At 38.4% G+C, this 22,799-nt stretch overlaps 1 protein-coding gene across 1 annotated transcript in view; it reads right to left on the bottom strand.

Annotated features, from left to right (window-relative positions):
- ca10a (carbonic anhydrase Xa) overlaps positions 1-10,751 on the bottom strand; it is a 278,682-nt gene extending 267,931 nt beyond the window's left edge. The window contains exon 1 of the mRNA XM_008437703.2: positions 10,092-10,751. Coding sequence (XP_008435925.1) covers positions 10,092-10,155 — 64 coding nt within the window. The 5' untranslated portion in view covers positions 10,156-10,751. The remainder of the gene's footprint in view (positions 1-10,091) is intronic.
- Positions 10,752-22,799: the final 12,048 nt, after the last annotated feature.

The raw sequence follows: 22,799 nt of genomic DNA, 5'->3' as shown, positions 1-22,799 counted from the left end.
GTCAGCCTTCTAGAAAATGTAACCTGCATGTTTGTAAAGTAAATACCCTGCAAGTTTAGGGAGAGTAAGATAGTGAGTGTTCACAACCACACCACATAACCCCACAATATAAAAAGTCTGAGCTCTCTTTTTAATTGCGTCATGCATATTTGCCCTATATGCTATTGTAACATTATAGATTTCTGTGCAGGGTTTCTCAGATGCCTTCCACATGAAAACCAGTTGAAAATACTCAGAGCTTTTCCAGTCAGGTAGAAGGAAACTAATTATGTAGGATAGAAGATATTGTGATAGTTTATGAATGCCTTCTACATCACATCTTATTTGAGTTCTGGCCTCTTGCCATCAAAGAAATAAGCTGTGTAAAAGCACACACAAATAGTCTCTATAGATCTCACAGGCCCACTAAAAAAAAAAAAAAAAATCAATACCTTTTTTTGTTTCTTAAGAATATCTGAAACAGCTAGAGTGTGCTGTAGGGGCAAGCCAATTCTCTTATTCATGCTTAGTCATAAGATCAGAAGAACAGCCTAAAGAGGGTCTGATTATAATAGGGCATAATCAATACTTGTAGTCACTGTATATCTAGGTCCTCAAATGACAAGCCAGAAAAGAAAATAAGCAGGAAGGTTAAATTGCTATAATAATAAAAAGGCAATGCATAATGGCTTTGCTGAATGAATGCGATTGATTGGATAAAACCAGAAGCATCATTTGGCTTGCTTCTTCTCTTTTAACATCACAGTGGGCAGGAGCAGCCAACTGCAACAAGAGGCAAACAATAGGGGTCTTTGAACATCCAATACTTTGATCTGATCCATGAGAGACCCATGGAATACCTACAGGAATCATATCAAATGAATGAGGAACCCATACAGTGAGGGAATTAATGAGAAACGAATAATCTATTTTCAACTATTTCTATCCAGAGCTGCAACGGCGTTCCAGGATTCCAAACCATGGGGATGTGGTGAGAATAATCAAAGGATCTGCTAGAAAATCTAGCTAAACTGTCTAAAATAGGAGGGTGAAAAATGTAGCCGATGAGAACACCAGAGGTGTTCAAACTCTGATTAAGAAGCCACGGTTCTGTAGAACAAAAAGGTTTTAGCCACAAGCAGACGAATGTTTGTTTGAGCTGAAACAATCTGAAAAAGGTGATGTTGCCATTTCAAGATGCACAATAAGAAGGCTGTTCAAAACAACAGGCTGCATAGTTCAGTCCCCAGATGAGTGAGATTACCATGTCAACAGCACAGCATGAAAAGTTAACCAAAAGGGATCTTAAAAACCAAAAGTGAATGCTGCATTTGAGAGGAAAGTAGTATAAACTCCTTACTGCTATATACAAAAGTGGTTTGCCAATTATATTGCAAAATGTGAATCACAAAGGTACCGAGAACTTGCTCCAGATTTATGCAAGAGAAAAGTTATCAGGGAATATTCCAGAAAATGTTGCAATCAGCAGCCATCAAGCTGCACAAGAGAGATACCCTGATGTTCCAAAATGACTATCCAAGTTGACTCCTGAAGAAAAACTGAAGGTTCTGGAATGACCATCTCAGTCTCTTTGGGGAAAACTCAAATGTGCAGTGGATTCACTTTGGACTAGAGACTTTTTGGCACAAGTGAAGTTACATGTCTGCATGGCAAAGGGCAATGCATGGTCATGATTATTTCCACTTCAGGACTGAGCCTATTGGGTTAACTTATGTTGCCATTATGATTTAAAAAGAACAAACAATTATTTGATAATAAATGGCTTCACCCAGCCAAATAAAAGAAAATTATTCCATTATTCATATTTTCTTAAATAAAAAATAAAATGGAATAAAACAGAAACAATAGATGTGAATATTTTTTTGAAATTACATTTAAAAAAATTATTTTTAATTGAATTTAAAAAAAAAAGATAGCATGCAACTTGGCTTAACATCTGTCAAGTGTTAGTACTTCAGCCCAATTCCTATTTTTCAGTCCATTTGACCCCAAAATGTTGTCATCTGCACTCACCCACAGAGCTCCACTAGGAGTTCCTGTGGATATCTGTATTCAGGCGAGATTTTTGTGACCAAAAATGAATGTGCTTACAGGGACAATATTAATCTGAATCAGTGTGGTGTGATAACGGCGCATGCTTGTCTGCAAGATCCAAGTGGGTGGTTGAGAGGTATATCAAGGTCTTAAAAATCATCAAATGGTGCTTTCACACCACAATAGTTAGGTGTATTCAACTCCATGGTGATAGGCATAAGAAAAAATGTCTCAATTATATTTGGTTTTGTTCATTTTCACACTACACCTTTAAGAGTCAACCAAGTGCCTGGACAACTATGCAGTTACAGCAGCTGCTCATTTGGGTGCCGTTACCAAAAGCTGCCCAGCATGAACTGCCTTGGCATGTTACCATATGTTTCTGATGTAAATAACAGAAATAGAGATAGATGAATGATAGGGTGCCGTTATTAAACAGACCTTGCACCAGCATTGAAGAGTCTTGGCCTGTCAATTAGTTTGGATTTTTCCAATAGCAGAAGAGTTACCCTACAAGCAAGGACTTAGATTTAAGAGGTTTCTCTGGTCTGTATGAAAATATCTGTATGCCAAATTAAGTCTAAAGTGAACCATTCTGTGGTTTTTTAAGGTTTACTAGTTTACTTCTCCATTCGTCCATCCATCTGACCGTGATTTAGAGTGAACGTGCATCTCAAATGTTTCAACAATACTGAGATTTATCTTACAGGATGCAACAGTTGTTAATGTCAAAGCCCATAAGAATCCATACTCAAAGTAAACAAGGCTGGATCTAAAGGTAAAACGCCATTTAATAATTGAAAAAATGGACCATTTCTTAGAAATAGAAAAAGAAACGGGGTGAACTGATTCAGGGTGAACTGATTCAGTCCTGCTTCATCCCCTGGGACACATTTAACAGTCACGCAGGTTTTTCTACCATCCCCAAAATGACACTTGGAAAGCCAATTCTCATGAAGACCAGCTTGCAAATTATGGGGTATTGACTTCAAATTTGATTACATGTGATTCCTAATGTGGACAAGAAAACTGGTTCCAAAGGAATGCAATTAAGCCAACTGATTGATTTATTCAAATTATTCTTCTCAATAAAGTGTCATTCTCTCTCAAACGTGCCCAATCTCAACTTTTCTTTATATTACACTATTGAACAGAATGTATCGAGTATTCTAAGCACTTTTGGGGATTTATTAGGAAAACAATCTTTAAATATTTCTATGAGTTATAAACCTAAAGTTAAGCAACCAGAGTTTAGTAGACTGAACTCTAATCATAAATCTACTTATCAAAGTGCAGCACAGTCTACTTATCAAACATTATGCACATGTACATTAGAGGGTCTGGAGAGCTGTATGAAGTCTCTTGAACATCAAAGCCTTTCAGTCCATTATTCCTGGATTATAATTGGCAATCAATAACAGGAAGATTCCATATTCAAGATAATTATGCTCTTATGCCTGATTTCTTGTAAGAGCAAGAAAGAAATGTCAGAAGATGGTCCAAGTAATACCCAACCCTACAATTTACAGAAGCCTAAGAGGTTCAATCCTGAGTCACCCATAAAGTGCACTAAACAAAACCAAGTGGTCATAATCCTCGCTTAAGTTCTTTGGGAGAAGGGAAAATATAACTTGTTGGGTCTTGTGATATTTACAGTATTATACAAGACTAAGTGTTGAGTATACAGGACAAGTCTTAAGTTACACCAATTTAACCCTTAATTAAGTGTGCATACAACAGAAAAAGGGATTACAATATAACTTCAGTTTGTGCTTTTGTGTCATGCTTATATTTCAGGGGACTGCTGAGTATACTCAAAATACTCAAGCTGAAGAAGGTGAATAATGAAAACTTTAAGGGCTGAGCATCACTTCATTCCACTAGATTCTCAACTTCCTTCTGTGCTCTATCTGGAATTTCTCCCATTGAGGTGAATTTTTCTGGTAGAATTTCAACCAGACCAAACAGTAAACAGAAGTATGTGTTGGCCACGCTTCCAAACTCTGACTTAACATTAAAAGCCATCTTGTTTGGCTTGGCACTTCTCTCTTTGCAGTGGGAGGACGGTTGATTACAGCTGGTAAGCCTCAGCGAATCAAACTGGCACATTACATACGTCATGGCCAAACCTTAGTGATTAGTTAAATATCTAACGTTTAACGCTTCAGAGTCCACTACACCAGCAATTAGCAGTTTCTCAATAGCCAAGGCCATCAGTACGGAGTGGTTGGTTTTTACCAGACTAGAGCTGATCTGACTCAAACGACAAATGTGGGTGAGAGCGAACAACACTGACCCAAGAGAACATGATACAAAAGCACAAAACAAGAATACAGAAACTAAACAAACCTATATAGAATGAAGCAAGAGCTCAATGAACAAAAAATAAACGGTGAAAACACAGAAGAACCCAAATTCAAGCACTCTTGATATCTTGATATTGACATTAATTCAAAATAAAGCGCATTAAATAACATACTCCTTGTGTGTTACACTGAGAAGTTTGAAGGTTTTCAGTTGAGATTCACTTATTCAATTCAATATTGTATTAATGCAATAGGGAAATTAAACGTAATTCATTAATTTAGATTCTTCAAAGAGTTATTGAACATGCACACAAAAATCCCCAACTAAATTTTCAGAATACGTAAAGTCAATTACAACTGAGAGGCAGGAAAAAGAAAAATGACTGATGTCCATTACTGACCTATTGATAGGTGCATTACCTTAAAAAAATGTACTGTAAATGGAATTCAGAAAAAATGAAAAAAAAAGGAAAATCTTTCAAGAGGCCATTAATTGGTGGAGGTCACTGACACGGTCAGTCAGTGACCTCCACCAGGTAAATGATCTAAATTTGCTGGAAAAATGAAGAAAATAGACCCTGCATTCTCACCTACGGATCTCTGACCTCTCAAGAGTAAATGCTTTTAACTTCAAAACAAAATGACAGAGTGGAGAGTATTTGATAGAGCTGCATGCAATGGAAAACTCTGGATTTTCATTGAAACAGTCTTCTGAATTTAGCCAACCCATCTGTACTCTTCAAGTAAACTGAAAGGTTATATTTGGTCAGAAAGGTTCATAGAAAAAAAAAAAGTTTGTCAACGGAATATCAAACCTTTTTAAGTCACGAACATTTGGGGACCATGATCATTTCTAACATTTATATTATATTTATTTGTGTGTTCAGAAACTACACATTAGTTGTTTTACTACACAGTCCAAATCCATTGGTGCTGTCAAAACTTCATGCTGGTATCCCCAGAAACATCGTGGACCTACACTGAAAGAATCAAAGATATTTGAATTGCACTAAAGTTTAGGGCTCATTCATAAAGTGTCTTCAGGTGACATTTGTTTAATCTGTGCAAAAATATTACATATGTGGTAAAGTCTGATGGCTCGCAGTAGTTAGTTTCTCTTATTCAAACGTTACGGTGGCGGCAGATCTGGCTGTGCAGGAGGCTTGAGAACAGAAGACATGCTTCACTACTTTTTATTTCAACTTCATTTCAAATACACTGCAGTTCTTAGGTTTCTATGAACACAGGATTTAGATTGGTTTTAGGCATTTACATCCACTACAGTTCTAGATGGCACGGATAGGGAGCTGGTTGTGTGACATGAGCATGAGTAGCCGGCTCTTCAGTCTCAGAACTATTTCAACTCGGAGAAGATGGCGCGACTGGATGATGCGACTTCATTTCAGACCTCACACAGTCAGTGCTTCGCTGTATGACTAATCTTGACAGGATTGCTGTGAATTTCTTTCGGTTTCATTTGTTACTTTGCATGCTGATCAGATGTGTGTCTGTATTGTGCCTCTCCCGTGAAAACCTCAGCAAGAAGTCGCAGGTTTCAGTGTGTAATGTAATCATGTAATCATTACCTCTCTAATTGTTGCCACGGTAATCTGTAGCCGTAATTTGTTTTTACTAATACACCAGCTCTTTTGTCACAGTTAAGTGGACATTTTAATTATTTGTTTCCATTGTCACGTTCAAGCATCAACTCCATTACAATTATACGAATGATAATGTGTCTTTTTTTTTTTTTTTTAAATCTTATCTCAAAATTACACATGGAGCTCCATCTTTTCAGAGCCCACCAAGCAAGTCTCTTCCTTGTGAAAGCGGCACCAAGCTCTGGCTCTCGATTGCATCAGATATTTAAGTCTTAGCGCTGATAAGAGTCATGTTCAAATTCCATGCTCAACTGTGCTACATAACAGACATCTTAAGAAATCTGGTTTAACCGGATTTCAAACTATGTACAGCTCAGAAAATACAACTCCATCCGATTTGATAGGTGAAGAAGACACCGTTATGAAAAAGAAAGTCCTCCAATTAGTTACAGTCCCAAACAATTATGAAGAGTTTCACCAACCAACTTGAGTCAAATAAGTACGGATGATGCACGGCTGTAAAAGGCTAGCACACATGCCAGGTCACAAATCAAAGTGTAGACATCCTGGACAAACAGAGCAGTTTTTAGTGTTCACATTCTATCGTGCATACAAGCATTTAGATCTGAACTTTTGCACATGTCACATGTTTATCATGACTTTAGATACATTCACATCTTCAAATGAACCTTTTATCCTAAAGACAATGCCGTGAGACCTTCAAGATATGAGTTTTGAAGACCTTGCTGTGCTGTCACAATCAAAAGATGTTTGTTTAAATGGCTGTCAGGATGTCAGTATGTGTCAGACATTTAAAAACGTCTGACTTTTGAGTTAGAAATTCACAAAGTTTTGAAACCAGTGAATGATAAATTCACAGTCACAACTTTAAAAAGTGAGTGACAGGTAAATCTGATAGCGAACCAGCTCCAAGCAGGAGATCTATAAATCATTTACACTGACTATATAGAATGCCAGACAAAAACATTTTTTTGTAATAGCTTGGTAAAGTGATGCGAGGACAAGTAGACAAAACTTTCCTCTGGTTTGAGGTCAGACTGATGACACGTCGTTCTCTTCCAGAAGCTGCCAGCACACAAAGCTGATGACTCAGGCAACAGAACCAACAAGTTTAGTTCAAMTGAACTTAAATTAAACCTGATCAGATAGATGAGATTTTGTTGTAGAATTGCTTCTGTGCACCCACTTTGCATTTTTCCATAATTTTCACTAAATTTTCTGCACAGAAATTTGCTTTACCTTACTGAAATGTCTAATGACCATTTGTAAATCTGCAAGTTCCAGTCTGTGTAACCTTTTGACTGAATCAACAGCTGGTGTGCAGAGATTACCCATTCTGCATAGGCAGCAATCCAAATGAGGCAACATGAGATAGATTCTGACCACACAAGGGACTCCTCACACCTGAATGATGCTGGTTCTGGTGTGAAAAGCTGACGGACCCAAATGTCTACCTGCTTTGAATTACAATACACTTTCCTTTTTCACCTCCTCTCTTGCCAACATCCAACCCCATATTTACCAGGTATAACTGAAAATTAGGCTGTGAGCCCTTTGTTCAAATTCCAAATCAGAATCAGTTACATTAGATCTTCAATTATATTAAATATAGGTTTTTTTTTATCTCCACAATAATAAAAAAAATCTTTAAAGGGGGATATTATGTAAAACTGAATTTTATATCACGTTTTGGTATAATTCAAAGCATAACTGCAGTGTTGCTTTGATTTCATGCTAGTCTGAAGGATTTCTTAATCTCCCATAGCAGCCCTTTAAGATGCTTGCCCTCAAAGCGATGCTTCAACTCCACCAGCCTAGTGCTTACAACAATTATCAAACATCTAGTCAAACTCCTCACCTTAAAACACAAACTACTTCTCATTCAAATGCTCCCAAGAACAGCTGTATACTGCACTATGASGTGCTGAAGGCGGACCGTCTGAAAGAACAGAAGCTTCTTAAAGAGACAGAGGTCAATTTCAAAGCCTCAAATTACAAAATCAATTTGCTTTTATTTATGTTTGATATATGCAGCATTTTTACAACTGAAGGCAACAGTTCCTTGATTGTGATATAAAATGTCTGTGCCTGAAAAATACATAATATTGTCAATTTATGAAATGTCGTAGTTTTTTTGTTTCTTTAAGAAAATACATTTAAATAAAAGAAAACCTAACAGAATTTTTGCATGTAGTCAAACTCAAGAACATAACGTGTGGGGGTATATATACACACACCATCACTCTCTCCTTTAAAGGGGAAGCATTGTGCATTTTTCAGATAGTGATATTTTATAGCATAATATATTAACTTACTTTCAGTTGTTATGAAAACGCTACATATTCAATAACTGAAAATAAATTTGACTTTGCAATTTAATGCCTTAAAACTGAGCATCTGTCTCTTTAAGAAGCTCCTACTCTTTCCCACACTCTGCCTTCAGCTCCATTAAGTAGTTTACAGCCATTCAGGAGGATGTATGATAAACTCAACAGAAGTGTAATTCCACCATGTGTGTGCCAATTGCTGCTGCCACTAGGCTGAATGAGCAGAATATGGAAAATTTTATGCAGGAGTGCCTGTGAGGCAGAAGCTAAGCTGGAGGCTGCAGCTCCGGAGATGTGCRAAAAACGTGGCGGTTGGTGAGAGAAAGCATTTAGGCACCCCAAATGGCTGCTAAAGGAGAGTATAGGATTTCTCAAACATGCAGAAAAGAATTAAAGCAATAATGAGGGGAGATGAAAAAGTGATTTTAGTGTCCTTTCATCTGTTTCAGATCTACTGCAGGGACATGGTTCTCAATGTTAAACTTTACACATGCTCCCTATGAACTTGTTGAACTGCTGCCGTCAGACAGAGTACAGCAGCATCAAAGGCAACACCCCTAACCTGCTTCACAACCTTCTGCCTCAAGCCGTTTAACTGTGGAAGTACTGTTAAGATTACGTATTTTACAGCATCTCACCCATTTTAATTGTTTTATGATCGTCCTTGTTATAGATCAGACATACCATTTGATTTGAAACCATGTAGTATTGGAAAAGCTTTCCATTAAATACTCCAAACACATGGTGAGACTTAATTTGTAAGGGCTGCTCCCCTGATCTAAAGAAGCTGCATCAGACTTAAACTCCACTATGCATATTTAAAACCTGAGAGATCTAACATAATGTCTTGGCAGGAATTTTAGTCCAACTTTATAATTGATAGAAAAAGAAAAAAGAGAGAAAATAGGAAGGCTAAATGGAAGATAGCAAAAGCACTTCTCACACAAAAAAGGCATTTTGATGAAGAGAAGATAACCAAAGACAAACATGGGTGGAGGCAAATTGTGTTTTGTGATCTTCATAATGGAAAAAAAAAGTCTGCAAGAATATTTAAAAATCCCCCTTCACCTGACAAGCGCAGTACGCAGACAGGAATTTACGCACGAGTTGCCATAAATTCCCAGATTTGCGTCATTTAGAAACACTGAATACAAAACCTGCCATATATTTCCAGCGTTCCAGTTTCCAACACAATTCAAAGCTAGAAGTCATCTATGCAACCAGCAAGYCAACAATGAACAAACCCGGTAAAAACTACAGAGTAAGGAAAGAACCAAAAGGCGCGTCAACATGTCCACAGAAAACCGTTAACTCAGGGCGCAATCTACAGCGCCACAACACCGCAGATCGCGCTGCTGCGCACGAAAGCTCCAGTCTCAGAAGTTTCTGAAGCGCCGAGGTTTCATTAATACCAGAGGGGGTAGATGAATAGTTTAAAAAGAAAAAGCCTAAAGCCTGAACGTGTTCTTTGAAACTGTTAATATTTTGAAGCCCCGTTGTGTCATCCATGCGTCAAGGGCTGCGCATCCAGTCCTGGAAACTGGAGAAAATGTAATCTCTGTTTTTAACAAARCAACCACACAGAGTGAATGATGCAGTAAGCCAAATAAAACACGATCTGAAGGCGTCAATACGCATTTTTAGTGGATTCATCCACACCTCAACACCCAACCCCACCCCCGTCACACATCAGTTCTCCCCAAAGTCCCGTACTCTTGCGTTAATCTCAGTCAAACATCTTTWATATCTGCCCATATTGATTGCACCTGCCCAGAAAGGCGAAAGCGACGCCCATGACTCACCTGATATGCACACAATAACATTCGCGTGAAGAATGATCAATAGCTCCCAAATTATATCCATCATCTGTCCTCATTCCACGCGCATCACGCACACGATTGGGGGTTTTAAAATAAAAATGGGGCAAAACAAATGGGAAGCGGGTCTTTGGGTTATCAGATGCTGAAGTTGTGTCCTGTCACGCTGGATCCCGCTGAACACCTTCCGCCAGGTATCCTCCACACCAGACGCATAGCAGGTGATCAGATCCTCAGGACGGGGGAGATGGCTTTCACAGATCAGGAAGAAAACAATCAAGAACTCCAGAGAGAAAGATCCAAGAGCAGATTCCTCCGAGCAGTTAGTTCATAGTAATATTCCAGTGCATCCATCCATCCGTCCGCTCATSCATCCGGCGCCGTCCTCTTTACATATCAGCGGACATCCCGTCCTCAAAGACGCGTCAAAAAATTATCTTTGGGAGGGTTTTTTTGTTTGTTTTCTCCCACAGGAAGGTGTGGGAAAGTAAAAATAATACCGACAGATTTTTTTGTAATTACTGCGTAAGCTGTGGGGTCCGTCTAACACCTGGAGACGAACCCACAACTCGGCAAAACTCGCATCCAGGTGCAAGCCTTCGATCCAGACTTCTCCGCGTCACCGGAACTTGCCAGCGTCAAGCTAGACACTGTGGCAACTAAACTTCCGGGGAGCACTTCAAATTAAGAGTTTTGAGGATTTTTTTTTTTTTTTTACTTGTATTTAAGACTGAAATGTGGAATTTTTCAGGCAATTTTTGTCCGGTTTTTTTTTCTAGTACGGAGGGCAAAAGCTCGTCCTACCGAAGAGTTGTCTTCAAAATGTGACAAAAAAAAAAAACTAAACTAAAAAACTTAAGCGTGCCCTCTTACAACCTTCAGTCCGTCATGTACTCCTCCCTCGCCCCCTTTTTGGTTAGTGGTTTGTCTGCGCTTTTATTTTTAATCCACCACTGCTCAGTTTCCGTTTATTCCGCCTCTAAAGTTGGTAAAAGTGGTGCCGCTTCGTCTTTCCACCGCGCCYGGTATCCAGGCATCCCGAGTATAAGGCTCAGTGTGCAAGACACCATGCTGAGTGAAGACCAGGGAAACTGTAAATAAACCCTCCGGAGCCATCAGGTGACAACTGCGCCTGTGGGTCCTTCGGAAATCTAAACTGACGACTAAAACTAATTAAAGAGGAAAGTCGATTTTGGTTTAAAAAGTCCTCTGAGAAGTAAATTGTGTTTTTCATTGATTGACGATAAGATGATGAACGCTTTCCTGCCAAGACTGAGTCTGGCTGATCCTGCGCGGTTCATCGAGGCGCGCTCATACGGCAGGGACACATGTGAACGGAACGCGCGCATTGCAGGGAGAAAGAAATTGAAGGGGGAARGGGAAGTGTGACATGTTTGGGTTTGACATATTGTCCGTGTCGCAGTAATTAAAGTACTGGTGGCTTCTCACAGATGCGGCTTATTTCAAAGCAGCGCAGGAAGAAGTCAGTGGGTTAAAATGGGAACAGAAAAAAAATACTTGATAGACGAAGCAAAGAAAAAAAATCGAAATGGTGCAATGTTAAAAAAACGGTTGAACTTAAATTCTAGATTCTATTCATTATAAAGACAATGAAGAAAAATGTATAATTATATTTATCACCACATGTAAATCTTAAAATAGAAACATGCCATATTCATCATTTTATTTTTGTATTAACTTAAACAGGTTCTGTGCACACTCGACAGCTTTAAACAATAGGAAAAAAAATACAAGTATTTAAGATTTCTGCCCAAAATTCAACTATAAAAGCTATATGGGGAAGATATTTTCCCTCATCTCCAGAAGTCAATTGGCAAAGTGTGGCGACTTTATCCCATTGTGAGGCACGTGTAGAGAACCTCTATCTGCTCTATTCACAGGGAGAAAAATACATTMTCAACTACTGCAAGAGAAAATTATAGTTCTGTTCTTGCATGTGAAGTATGGGAGTTCTCGCAGCTTGTTCTTGATGCATCTTAGCAGAACTATTTTCATGAGGTGTCAGATAAGTGTGTGATTGCTCATAAGCATAAGGTGGGTGTGCTTACTAAACTGACGTATGCTGCAGTGGGAGAGCCATATCAGGACTTTCCAGGAGCTCTGCACTTTACTTGTGAAGCATGACATGTTTTGGCCAGAAAAATAAAACTTTCTTTCCAACTTGAGAACAAACAAAAAAGTCTCCTTGAGGAATATATGCGATATACATTTCATAGCATAACCTCTACAGTCAGGACAGCTGACAAACCATAAATCTTTAAATACCTTCATCAACCAGCACACATGGACGACYGACTTCTTTTATATTTGCCACTTAAGCATGACATTGTTGTTGAAATTATATAGTTTTGTTCACTACAGTACTGATGCACCCGCAGGTGTGCAATATGCAAAAACAAACAGAAGCTTACAGAGTTACAACATTATCATTTGGCATCACCCAAATTGTCTGAAGGCAAAATAATCTTAATGTAAATCTCATTTCAAAACAACACTGAAAAATAATCTGTCATTCTGAAAATAAAAATACATTTGGGGTCAAGAAAAAAAAATTCTGAATTTATATTCCTTTTATATTGTGAGTTTGTTGAGATCCATCTCATTTCTTGTAGTCATCTACAACCTTTATGGTTGAAAAGATCTAAACTTTAAGTCTACCAGACTTKTTTTTTTAAGRTTTTGTTGGCTCTAGCGGCCCTTATTTGAAAGTAGTTTGACAGGAAGGAGGGCAATGAGAGAGGGGGAGACATGCGGCAAACGTCACCAGGCCAGGGATCGAGCCTGCGGCCACCGGCACGAAGACCAGGGCCTCAGCATGTGGGCCGTGCTCYGCCCCTGCGCCACCACAGCACCCCCAAGTCTACCAGACTTAAATCAAGAGTTTAAAAGATAGTTAATAAAATAAACTGGGGTATTTAGTGTTCACAAATATCAAAAATTTTCTACACTACTTTTTTTGCTACACTAAAAGTAGCTTCTTGTGATGTTGTTTTAGAAAAAAATCTTTGAATTTCTGGTATTCAAAAAGTTTTTAGGATTTTACTTTGGTAAAAAAAAGTATTCAAAGAGCACCTTAGGCTTTAAGAGAGCTCCTAATGTGACAAATTATCAGGAGCAGTGAGAAGGACTTTTAGTGAACCTAAGAGCATCTTAATCGAGGGAAGATGGTGAAAAGAGACAGAAAGCAAAGATTAACTCTGTAAAATGGATAGAGCTGTGCCAGCAGCAGGCACTGCTCCTCTGTCAATGTTTGGTTTTCGACTCCTTTTTGTAYTGGCGTTTTATGTAGGTCGTTTCGCCAGATCAACAACTTTACAAGCAGGCAATCACTGTAAATTACCTTCAGCTGAGCAGCGACATCAACAAACATGAGTAAAATGACCAGCATGGTGAGAATCCATGACAAATCAAAAGTAATGGAGATATAAATAGGGTACAAACAAACATGTTGATTCTGTTGCTTCATCATCATGACACGTCTTTTGTAGAAGTTTTAGTATTTAAATTCTACCAACCGATTACTGGAGGTGTATTTGGGTTTTTTGTATCCATCATGCATCAACCAATCACGGTCACTAGAAGACAGCATSACACCTACTAACAGGATCAACCACACCTTCTCAATTTGTGAATGAGCCCTGAATTTTATTCTTAATACATGTTTGGCAATAAAGCCAAAACAAAAAAACCCAAAAAAAAACAATTTATATACATTGAGAAATCAGCTATTAAAAGGGTAAAGCGTAGATACTAGGCAGGGTTTCCCCCAGAAAACTTGCTAAGCCCGGTGGTCGGGGCGGTCCACAAGCGGTCCACCGTGTTTTTCGTATTAAAAGATGTTAAGTTGACAGGAAATGTAAAAGTATTACTGTGTAATTATATGTTACGGGAAAGGATCTCCAGTGAAATGCTATTTAAACCCACAACTACTCTAAAAACAACAAATTTGCACTTCCGTTTAATCCAAATTAAGTCAGCGGCTCCATCAGGCCCCCAAGGGCTTCAGGAGCCCCATAATCGCTATTTTAAAACAGACCACAGATACATAAATGTAACATTTGTTTATTGAGATTATCAATGCTGTTAAATTTTATTCAATTGTTTAGGCATACATAAATTAAAAGATTTTAAATTGTTTAACATTTAGATCCAAGATTTTAAGGAGCTGGCAAGTTTACTTTGTAAAACTTCAAAGAACAATATTCATAGTTAGATTGTTTTGTTACCATAGAAATAATCTGATGCTGTGAGTTTAATCTTTGAAATTACAAATACAAATTAGTAAACTGCGATTATAACTCATTTCTTTTTAGGCTGGCCAATTAAACTACTCCTTTCTCCCATATTTCACTAAATCTAACACAGAAGCTGTTAGAGGTGCTGATGTTTTCAGCAACAAAAGGGGCCCTTAAGTCAGATACTGCTCCAGGCCTCATACTGCCTTGGACCGGCCCTGCATGATGAGGTAATCTGCTGCACTACGCAGAGATGCGCAACAAACAGGAGATTTAATTCAATGCTGCTAATGTGGCTTTAGTAGCTCTTCCACTTTGTGTCTGTTGAGTTTTTAATAAGCGTCACAAACTGTTTTGGTTGGTCRAGTTTATGGGACGAGTTTCTCAGATCTCCGTGCGGCCGCGCRTATTAACTCTAAGTAGACAACGCATTTGATATGGTTTGATGCATCGTGTAACCGGAAAAATAATACTAAAAATAATAGAAAATCAGYGTGATGCGTGACTCCGAGGAAGCTAAAGCTCCTCACCGGGCTGAGCCTGCATGCTGAGGTTAGCGCTGCTCGTTATCCACAAACGCTCCGGCCAACTGGGACCACAGACATAAACTTTACAGGGAAGACAGACACAGAGCCACAGGCTGGGCAGCGTGTTGAGATGTAAACGGCGCATATAATTGTCCGTTCAGAAAGATAAATCATTCTCACCACTCCACAATGTGCACCTCTGAATTCGCTACAAGTTATTCCTGCGGTTCACATAGAGCTGCGCAACCAGAGCTAACAGGGCGGGTTTTAAACTCTTACCTAGAGTTCTCCAAAGGATCATAATTCCTCACAGTAGGTTTATGTAAATATCCATACAGGTAAGCCTGTGTCCAGTTTGAGTGAAAGGAGACGTGCGTGATCCGCGCTGAGGCAAAGCAGTGGTAACGCGTGATTCAAAGCGCAGAGGCGCCAGCTGTGTGATTGGTTCGCGTGCTGTCGGGTTTAAATGCATAAACTATAAACCTATCTATTATAGGCCTATCCGTTAGGAATACATCTTCTCTGCTAGTGAAATGCTAAGAGCAAAAGAGATTCTTGCAGCCTGGCTTTAAAAAAAATAAATGATTTTTTTTAATTTTCCTAGAAACAAACAAGCAACGCTTGGCCTGGCGGCGAGGCTAGTAAAGCATGGCGGGTCGCCAGGCTTATAATACACTGGGGGAAACCCTGCTAGGTTAAAAGTGTTGATTTCAGGTAGCAGCTAAAATAAAAACGTACAACTTAATTGGATTCTTTCCATCATAACTTTGGGTCTGTCTCAAGTATAAACATGCATCAATAAAATGGGAGAATCAAACGTTAAGGCATTTTATACATAAAAGTACTTATCCCACATGGCCTGAAAAAGAGAAGACATTAGCTAAGACTYATGTCTTAGTTAATGTCTTGAGACACATGAGACATGAGGAATGCGGTGATACAAGCTTTTTTGTGCCAATTCCTTCCAAGCATATTTTTCTATAAAACTGTAATTGTTTGACGATTGATGAYTGATTGTTTGATGTTTTGAAATTAACCTCTGTACCTCTGTCTTTTTAAGAGGCTCATACTCTGACACACTGCCTTTAGAACTTCATCACAACAAACTTCTTCCATTAAGCCATTTACAACCGGTCTTAGAAAAGTCGAACTGWAGTATGTATGATAAGCTCAACAGTTCCACCAAGTGTTTGCCAAATGCTGCTGCCGCTAGTCTGGTGGAGCTGTGTGAGGCTGGAGCTCAGCTGAAGACAGCAGCTCCAAGGAGGAGATTTGTGGAATTAGACTTGTGAGGGCAAGGGTTTAGATAGCGTGAAACGGCTGCCATGACAGATTCAAAATTCCTCAAATATGCAAGAAATAATCAAAAGATTGGGAGATTATGCACAATCTCCCAATGCCTTTAAAGTACAAAAATTCTACAGAAATTTATCAACATTTTTCATAAAAAAWWTTTTTTTTTAAATGGATTCAAGAAAAGAAAAATCCCCAGATGAAGGAAAGTACTACGCTCTAAAATGAATAGTTCAGGTGTAAGTGAAGAGCAAAACTGTTCTTAAAGAAACAAAGAAATATCTTTGTAATATACATCGTATGCGACAACAAAGCAGCACAGGACTGTAAGGAGATTAATGTCAAGGTTTTTCTGGTGTGTCTCCATAGAAAAGGGTCTATGATGATGGAAGCAGGATTCAAAGCCTTTGCAAGTCTTTTCAGCAGAAACCAGCTCATTCAGACACCTAACAGAACATCCCCAGCCCTTATCCATCCCTTACATCTAACATCTACATGTCTAAACGACGAAGCTAATATTGTTATTCACGGAGACCTGAAACAATATCTATATGATGTTTTTGAATAACTATGTTGTGTGTTTTTTTCCCCTAATAGAAGGTATAACCATGCAGTTTATTTTTGATAATTGTTAGCTTTTCATCACACACTGTTTTGACCATTGTCAACATCCCTATGAATGAACACTGAACAAGGTATTGCATCCAAGAACCTATGAATGAACATAAACCACGAGAAAATAAGCRCAACCACTTTTATCAAGTCCAGTATTGACATTTTTGTGTTGATGTACAACACAAAAAAGGTATTAATACTGTGGTTCTTGATCACTTCAGTGAACATTCAGCTAATTTGCTATGTACCGGATCAAACTCAGACTCACAGATATCCAAAGGAAAAAAAAAAAAAAGTCTGCCAAATCATTCTGATTCTAATCGAACGCTCATGAAAAGTGGGAACTTGAAATGCAATTCAGTTTCATAAAACACTAGCCTCCTTCAGATTCACAGCAGCAGAACAACAAGGAGAGTCCCACCTGAAACATGAGACTCCTTTTCAACAACACAGATGGACAGCTAGTCCAGCCAACACTCGCTCTCTGTTGCACAGTCGGCCGGGTGGGGAATTTCGACATGCCGTTCTTTGAATTGGCCTCGTTGACTCAGAGATGGCGCACGCTGTCATTCTCTCTCGGCGCATTCGTTAGGCAGTTCAAGTTTTCTGGGTCACGCTGTGGAAGGTTTCACTGTGACCAAACTGGCAGGTTCTCTACAGTAAAAAAAATAAAAAATAGAAATAAATAAATAAATAAATAAAAGATGCTGAGAAAGTCTTTTCAGGGTTTAAAAAACACACAGGGGGACCGTGTGATGTGTCTGAAAGCAGTTAAACAAAGAATATCTCCAAAGAACATTGACATGGTCTAAAAGACCAACAGCATTTCTAAGGTGTTTCAGCATAAGCATTCCTAGCAGAGTAAAACATACCCCAATCAACCATTTTAAAGAGAYRGTTAATTAGCATGTGTGCATTAACAGTAGTCCATCTCTAAACATCTGGCACTCGGTTAGAAACAACAGCAAAAAGCTTGTATCAGAGTCCAAAGGCAAAGTCAGGTTAAAAAAACAACAATAAAGTAAAAAATAGACATATCACTTCTAAATAAATAAATATTTGTTAATAATAAAATCTTTGTTGAGGCCTAATCTACAGGTTTTGGTTAGTTTCTAACCAACCAAAGTATGTATCACTGTGTAAATAACACTGGAATATACAGACAATCCCAAATGCAAATTCATGAAGATGGGTTGTAGTTATGGTAATCTTAAAAATGTCTGGAAAAATTACTTTCATATATTCAAGTCCTGCTACTCTGTCCCGTTACAGCCAGCTTGTTCCACCTATGCTATTAGATGCATTATACTAAAATGATTAAGGTAAACTCTTACTGAGAGACAAAGCTCCAAAACGTTTTTGTGTGGTTCACAGTGACAAAGCACATAATACAGTCCTTATAATGCCTGTAAGAACTGTGTTGAGCAGCCACGTTAAAACAATGAAATTGTTAGCTCACCTGGACCTCTATTTACTAAGCACAGCGGAAAGCAGCTTCTCATGTAGTTTTCCCGACAATTCAGTCCAGTACTTCACAGGACAGGCTGTCGGGTGACGTTTTCAGATATATTTTATTTAAAAAAAAAAAAGATCACTTCTTTTTCATAACATTTTTTTTTTTAGTTTTGCTAGGTGTTTATTTTATTCGAAAAAAACACCGAACTGTGCAGTACTCTTCACGGACTCCTCAGAGTTCTGTTGTTCTGACAACAGGTGAAACTCATCATCCTAATTACAGTGGTGCGTTTGAAACTGCAGGACATTCGGTTACTGGATGAGACTGTAGCTTCAGCAAGCGTTGGTTATCAGCCAAAATCAATTCAAAATGTAGAGGAATTTACTAGTCTTAGCAGATACATATACGGGCAAAACCCTGTTTTGTGGATATCCTGTAGAAAATGATCCATTGATCTTCTGAAGTTTCACACCTTTTCAAACTAATTGAGAATGAGCTATATTTTGCATCACTCCGGAGAATACTTCACTTGTTTATCTGTTTAAGTTTTTATTCGGGTTTTAGCACTACTCTTTTCTTATAGTTCATAAACAGATTTCATTTTAGATGTCAAACAAATGCATAAAACATTCGGAAAAAATCACTGTAAGTACATATTTGCTATTTTTATCATCATGTCTATGGACTCTTTACATTTTGCTAGATTTATATTCAGCAAAAACAAAAAAGGCTCACTTTGTAAGGTTGCATCTCATTTTGAAGAAGCATTGCTAGCAATAACTTAAGTATGCCACCATATTATTTATATTACAAACCTGCTCAATTCTCTATTGATTTATGGCATGTAAATCAATAGAGACTACACAGTCAATGCAAGATATTAATTTCAAATCTGTTGAAAAGAAAACATATTTTAATTTTCAATAAAACTTCAGTAGGTGGTGTAACTTTATGATGTTTATTAAACTTAATTGTGTGGCATTGACAAAGTAATGAAATACCTGTCAATAACCAGAAAACTTCAGAAATTCATTTTGATCCACTAGTTGTCTAAAGATTAAGGTGGAGCGATAATATGTCCTTAMAGACACAAAAACACCCCAGGGAGGGTTTTTGGTTTTTTGTCTGACAGGAGCAAGGCTTGAACACAAGCACCGACATGAAAGCAGTCAAAATGCAACAAAACATCATCCCAGCAGAAACATAATTTGTGGAAAATCAAACCTTTTTTATTCTTGTGGTTCCCACTTCTTGAAACCTCAGAATTTTATCTCAAAAGTGTTGCCATGTTTCAGAGGCACAAAAAAAACCTAATTCTGTGATTTTTCCTCCATTTATCCCACTCAGCTTATTGCCCATGTGATGCTCTAAGTCAGACAGACCAGGCAGGAGGTAGAGAATCATGGGCGATCAATATCATACACAGCTTGTGTGTTTTTTTCCTCTCTCTCTCTTTCAAAGTGCTTCTTTTCCGTGTCCCTTTAGACCACAATGCTTTTACCCATCAAGAATCCGTCCGGTGTCTTTCTTGCAGTGTGTGACTTCTCAGAGCAAATCTGCTTCTTTTAAAAAGAAAATTTAAAAAGTGGTTTTCTCCTGGAAGGTTGGAATCAATGCTTTGTTCAGCTAGCATTTGGGTAAAAAAAAAAAACTGTAAAATTGCAGCTCTCACCTTTATTCCTCCTTTGACTCCAGGTTGCTCTTTGTGTGAAAGGGATTGTCATGGTGTCTATTCAGAAACGGTCCATCATGACCCTCTACATTTAGAGGTGCCAAAAAATAAAATAAAATAACAGATTTGTAAAATAAGAGCGTTACCGGTAGGAAAAATTTCAGAAGAGCCACAGGTTTTAGAGTTACAGAAATAAGATATCAAAATGAACGAGTCTGCTTTTTATCATTACACTGAAAGTCGCTGAAAGCAAACTGAAATCCTTGCTTCTCTAAAAGCACCGACTGCTTGTCACATTTACATCTTACTCAATTTTTGTGACTATTCAGATCACCAGATGCGACATGCTTTTAGAGGATTTCTGTTTATTCGCAAGCGCTGAATGTGTGTCGAGGCTTGTGAAGGAAAATGAAAAATAAAAGAGCGTCCACTTGGTGACACAAAGTACTGCTTGGATCCAGGTGAAAAAAGTGAGTCATCAAATCAATCCAGCTATTATTTTTTTTATCCTAACCTGCCCTGTTCAGGGTCACTAGTGCCCATCTCCAGCAGTCTGCAGGGTATAGGCTCCAGACAGGTTGCAAGCTAAAACAAGTTTTCACCCACAGGGTCACTATTAAGGGCAGACTGGAGGCTTTCCCAAGGGCTTCTGCCCACTTTTTTTTTAATGTAAATGTTCTAGATTTTTCCAGACTCAACTTTTAAGAGGTTTTATGTATACAATTTGCAAAAATATGGGAGACATTTCTCATTAAAATATGTTGGAAAAAAATGTATTTAATAAAAGAGAAAAGGCTTAAGGAAAGGAAGAGTAAACACACAGAATAAAKGGAGGCAATGTGTACCGAAGGAGTAAATGAAGGGATGGCAAGAGGAAAAAATGTAGGAAGAAGACAACGAGGCAAGAGAAGAAAATGAAGGGCACAGTAGAGGAGAGTCACTGCAAATGGACGGATGGGAGGAAAGAACTTAGGTAGAAAGAGACGAGTCCATCTTCTGAAAAAAAACTCTTCCATATTTTCCCCCTTTTTTTCTCTTCCCTGCTACACTAGGCTTGGGGAATATTGAACTCCAAATTGTTCTACACATAAAAAAAATAAAAAAAATCTCTAAAAATCCCGTAAAATATCCTGCTAATCTTCTGCCAGTACATTTTCTGTTATTCTACGAAATTTCCGTCACAATTTTTTCTGTAATTTAACAAGCTTTTCATGTTAAAACTCCAGTCTTTGAAGTCAGATCAGTAATTCCAGTAAGTCGTTACTACAATATGAAACGTACAACAATTTGCTTTGCAACATTAACATATCATAGCTGTAGACGAGGACCAACATATATCGGAATAAATGCCCAACAACCAACCACTACTTAATTAAAAAAAAAAAAAAAGGGTATACATATTTAATTCAAAACTAAACGGATCACAGCTTAATGCCAACGATTTTGGAAGACATCGGATTTGTGATTTTTTTCCAGAATGTGAAAGTAACTTTGCCCCTGACGACATGTTGTCACATCACCTAGTCTCATCATTTAAGGTCACACACATTGACAGCATGACACATTCATCCTGAGCATTAAAATAAATGGCCTAATGCCAAAAGAGTGCAATTTATCCAAATACTCAGGAGAGTACAGTGAAACTGTGTCTCCTCTTTAGCGCAATTAACTTGTCAGCTGACACAGCACAAAGAAGCAAGAGATGTAATTATTATTTTCCCTTACACTGGCCAGGTCAGAAAATGCCAATTTGTAACTAAAAAAAAAAAAAGAAAATCAACAACAAATGCTAAGCTAACTCTAAAGGGTCAAATGCAAATTGGAGAGAGAGCAGAATTCACTTTGTGAGGAGACAAATAAAGATACATCTGCCAGACGGAGCAAGACACGGAGATGGGAGGGGGGGAGAGCTGGGAATAAGACATAACAGTTCACTTCTTTTCTTGGCAAACTCTTTATGCCCACAGTCCTACACGCAATTAAAAGTTTGAAGAGTTTCCTAATTCCTTCTGCCGACTTCATTCCAGATACTAGAGGGCAGACAGATGTTAGGATCCACTCCAGCATGATCAAGAGTGTATCCTCGCTTGTAATGATGCAATTAAAATGATGATCTCTTTAAACTTTTGGAAACATGTGGCCGTGTCTCCCAGGCCGCACAAGCTGAGCAACGTTGCAAGATTCAGGGGAGTTAGGATGACGGAAACCAAGTAAATGAGTGTAGGCAGGTCCTGGCACTGCACAAATTGTTGGTGACATTGCCGGAGAGGTGAGCATTGCTCTTTTGAACCTTCTTGTAGTTGGGTGTAAAGAATAAGCAATAATCGATAAGGTTCTCCGATATTAATCTACATAAAAACATGACAAGACTCCTAAAACTGGCACCAGAAGCCATAAGGAGAGGCGTCACCAGCGGAGTGACAGTCAGGCAGGCGGCTGCTGGGCGTCCATTCATTCCAGTTCAGTAATTATCTCTTGTTTGTGTATTGTTTCCACAGATTTTTTTAGTCGAGTTATAGTCAAGCAGCTACGATGGCCGCTCACATATCTCCCAGGTCATTTGAGACCAAATTATTTTTGACATTGAGATACGGTCCAGTGTGCTCCGTAGTTTATCCTTGCACCAGAGTCTGTTTAGAAACTAACTTCGTGATAGATACTTGATTGAAATTGAAAGTTTTGAGGAAGGCAAGCAGCAGCCGGGCATCGCTGAGCCAAAACTAACAGAATGTTGGGTTGACTTTACATCAGTCAAGGAGAAACAAATGGCAGAATAAGTGAAATGTTATCGTCAGACCTGATCCTACCGTTTGATAAAAGCTTTCATGTTTAGGTCTGAAAACTTAATGAGGATCTATTATGTAAAAAAATCAC

The sequence above is a fragment of the Poecilia reticulata genome, linkage group LG19, assembly GCF_000633615.1.
Source record: "Poecilia reticulata strain Guanapo linkage group LG19, Guppy_female_1.0+MT, whole genome shotgun sequence".
NCBI classification, from domain to species: Eukaryota; Metazoa; Chordata; class Actinopteri; order Cyprinodontiformes; family Poeciliidae; genus Poecilia; species Poecilia reticulata.
The sequence above is the reverse complement of the archived record's forward strand: the minus strand, read 5'-3'. Positions and strand labels throughout refer to the sequence as shown.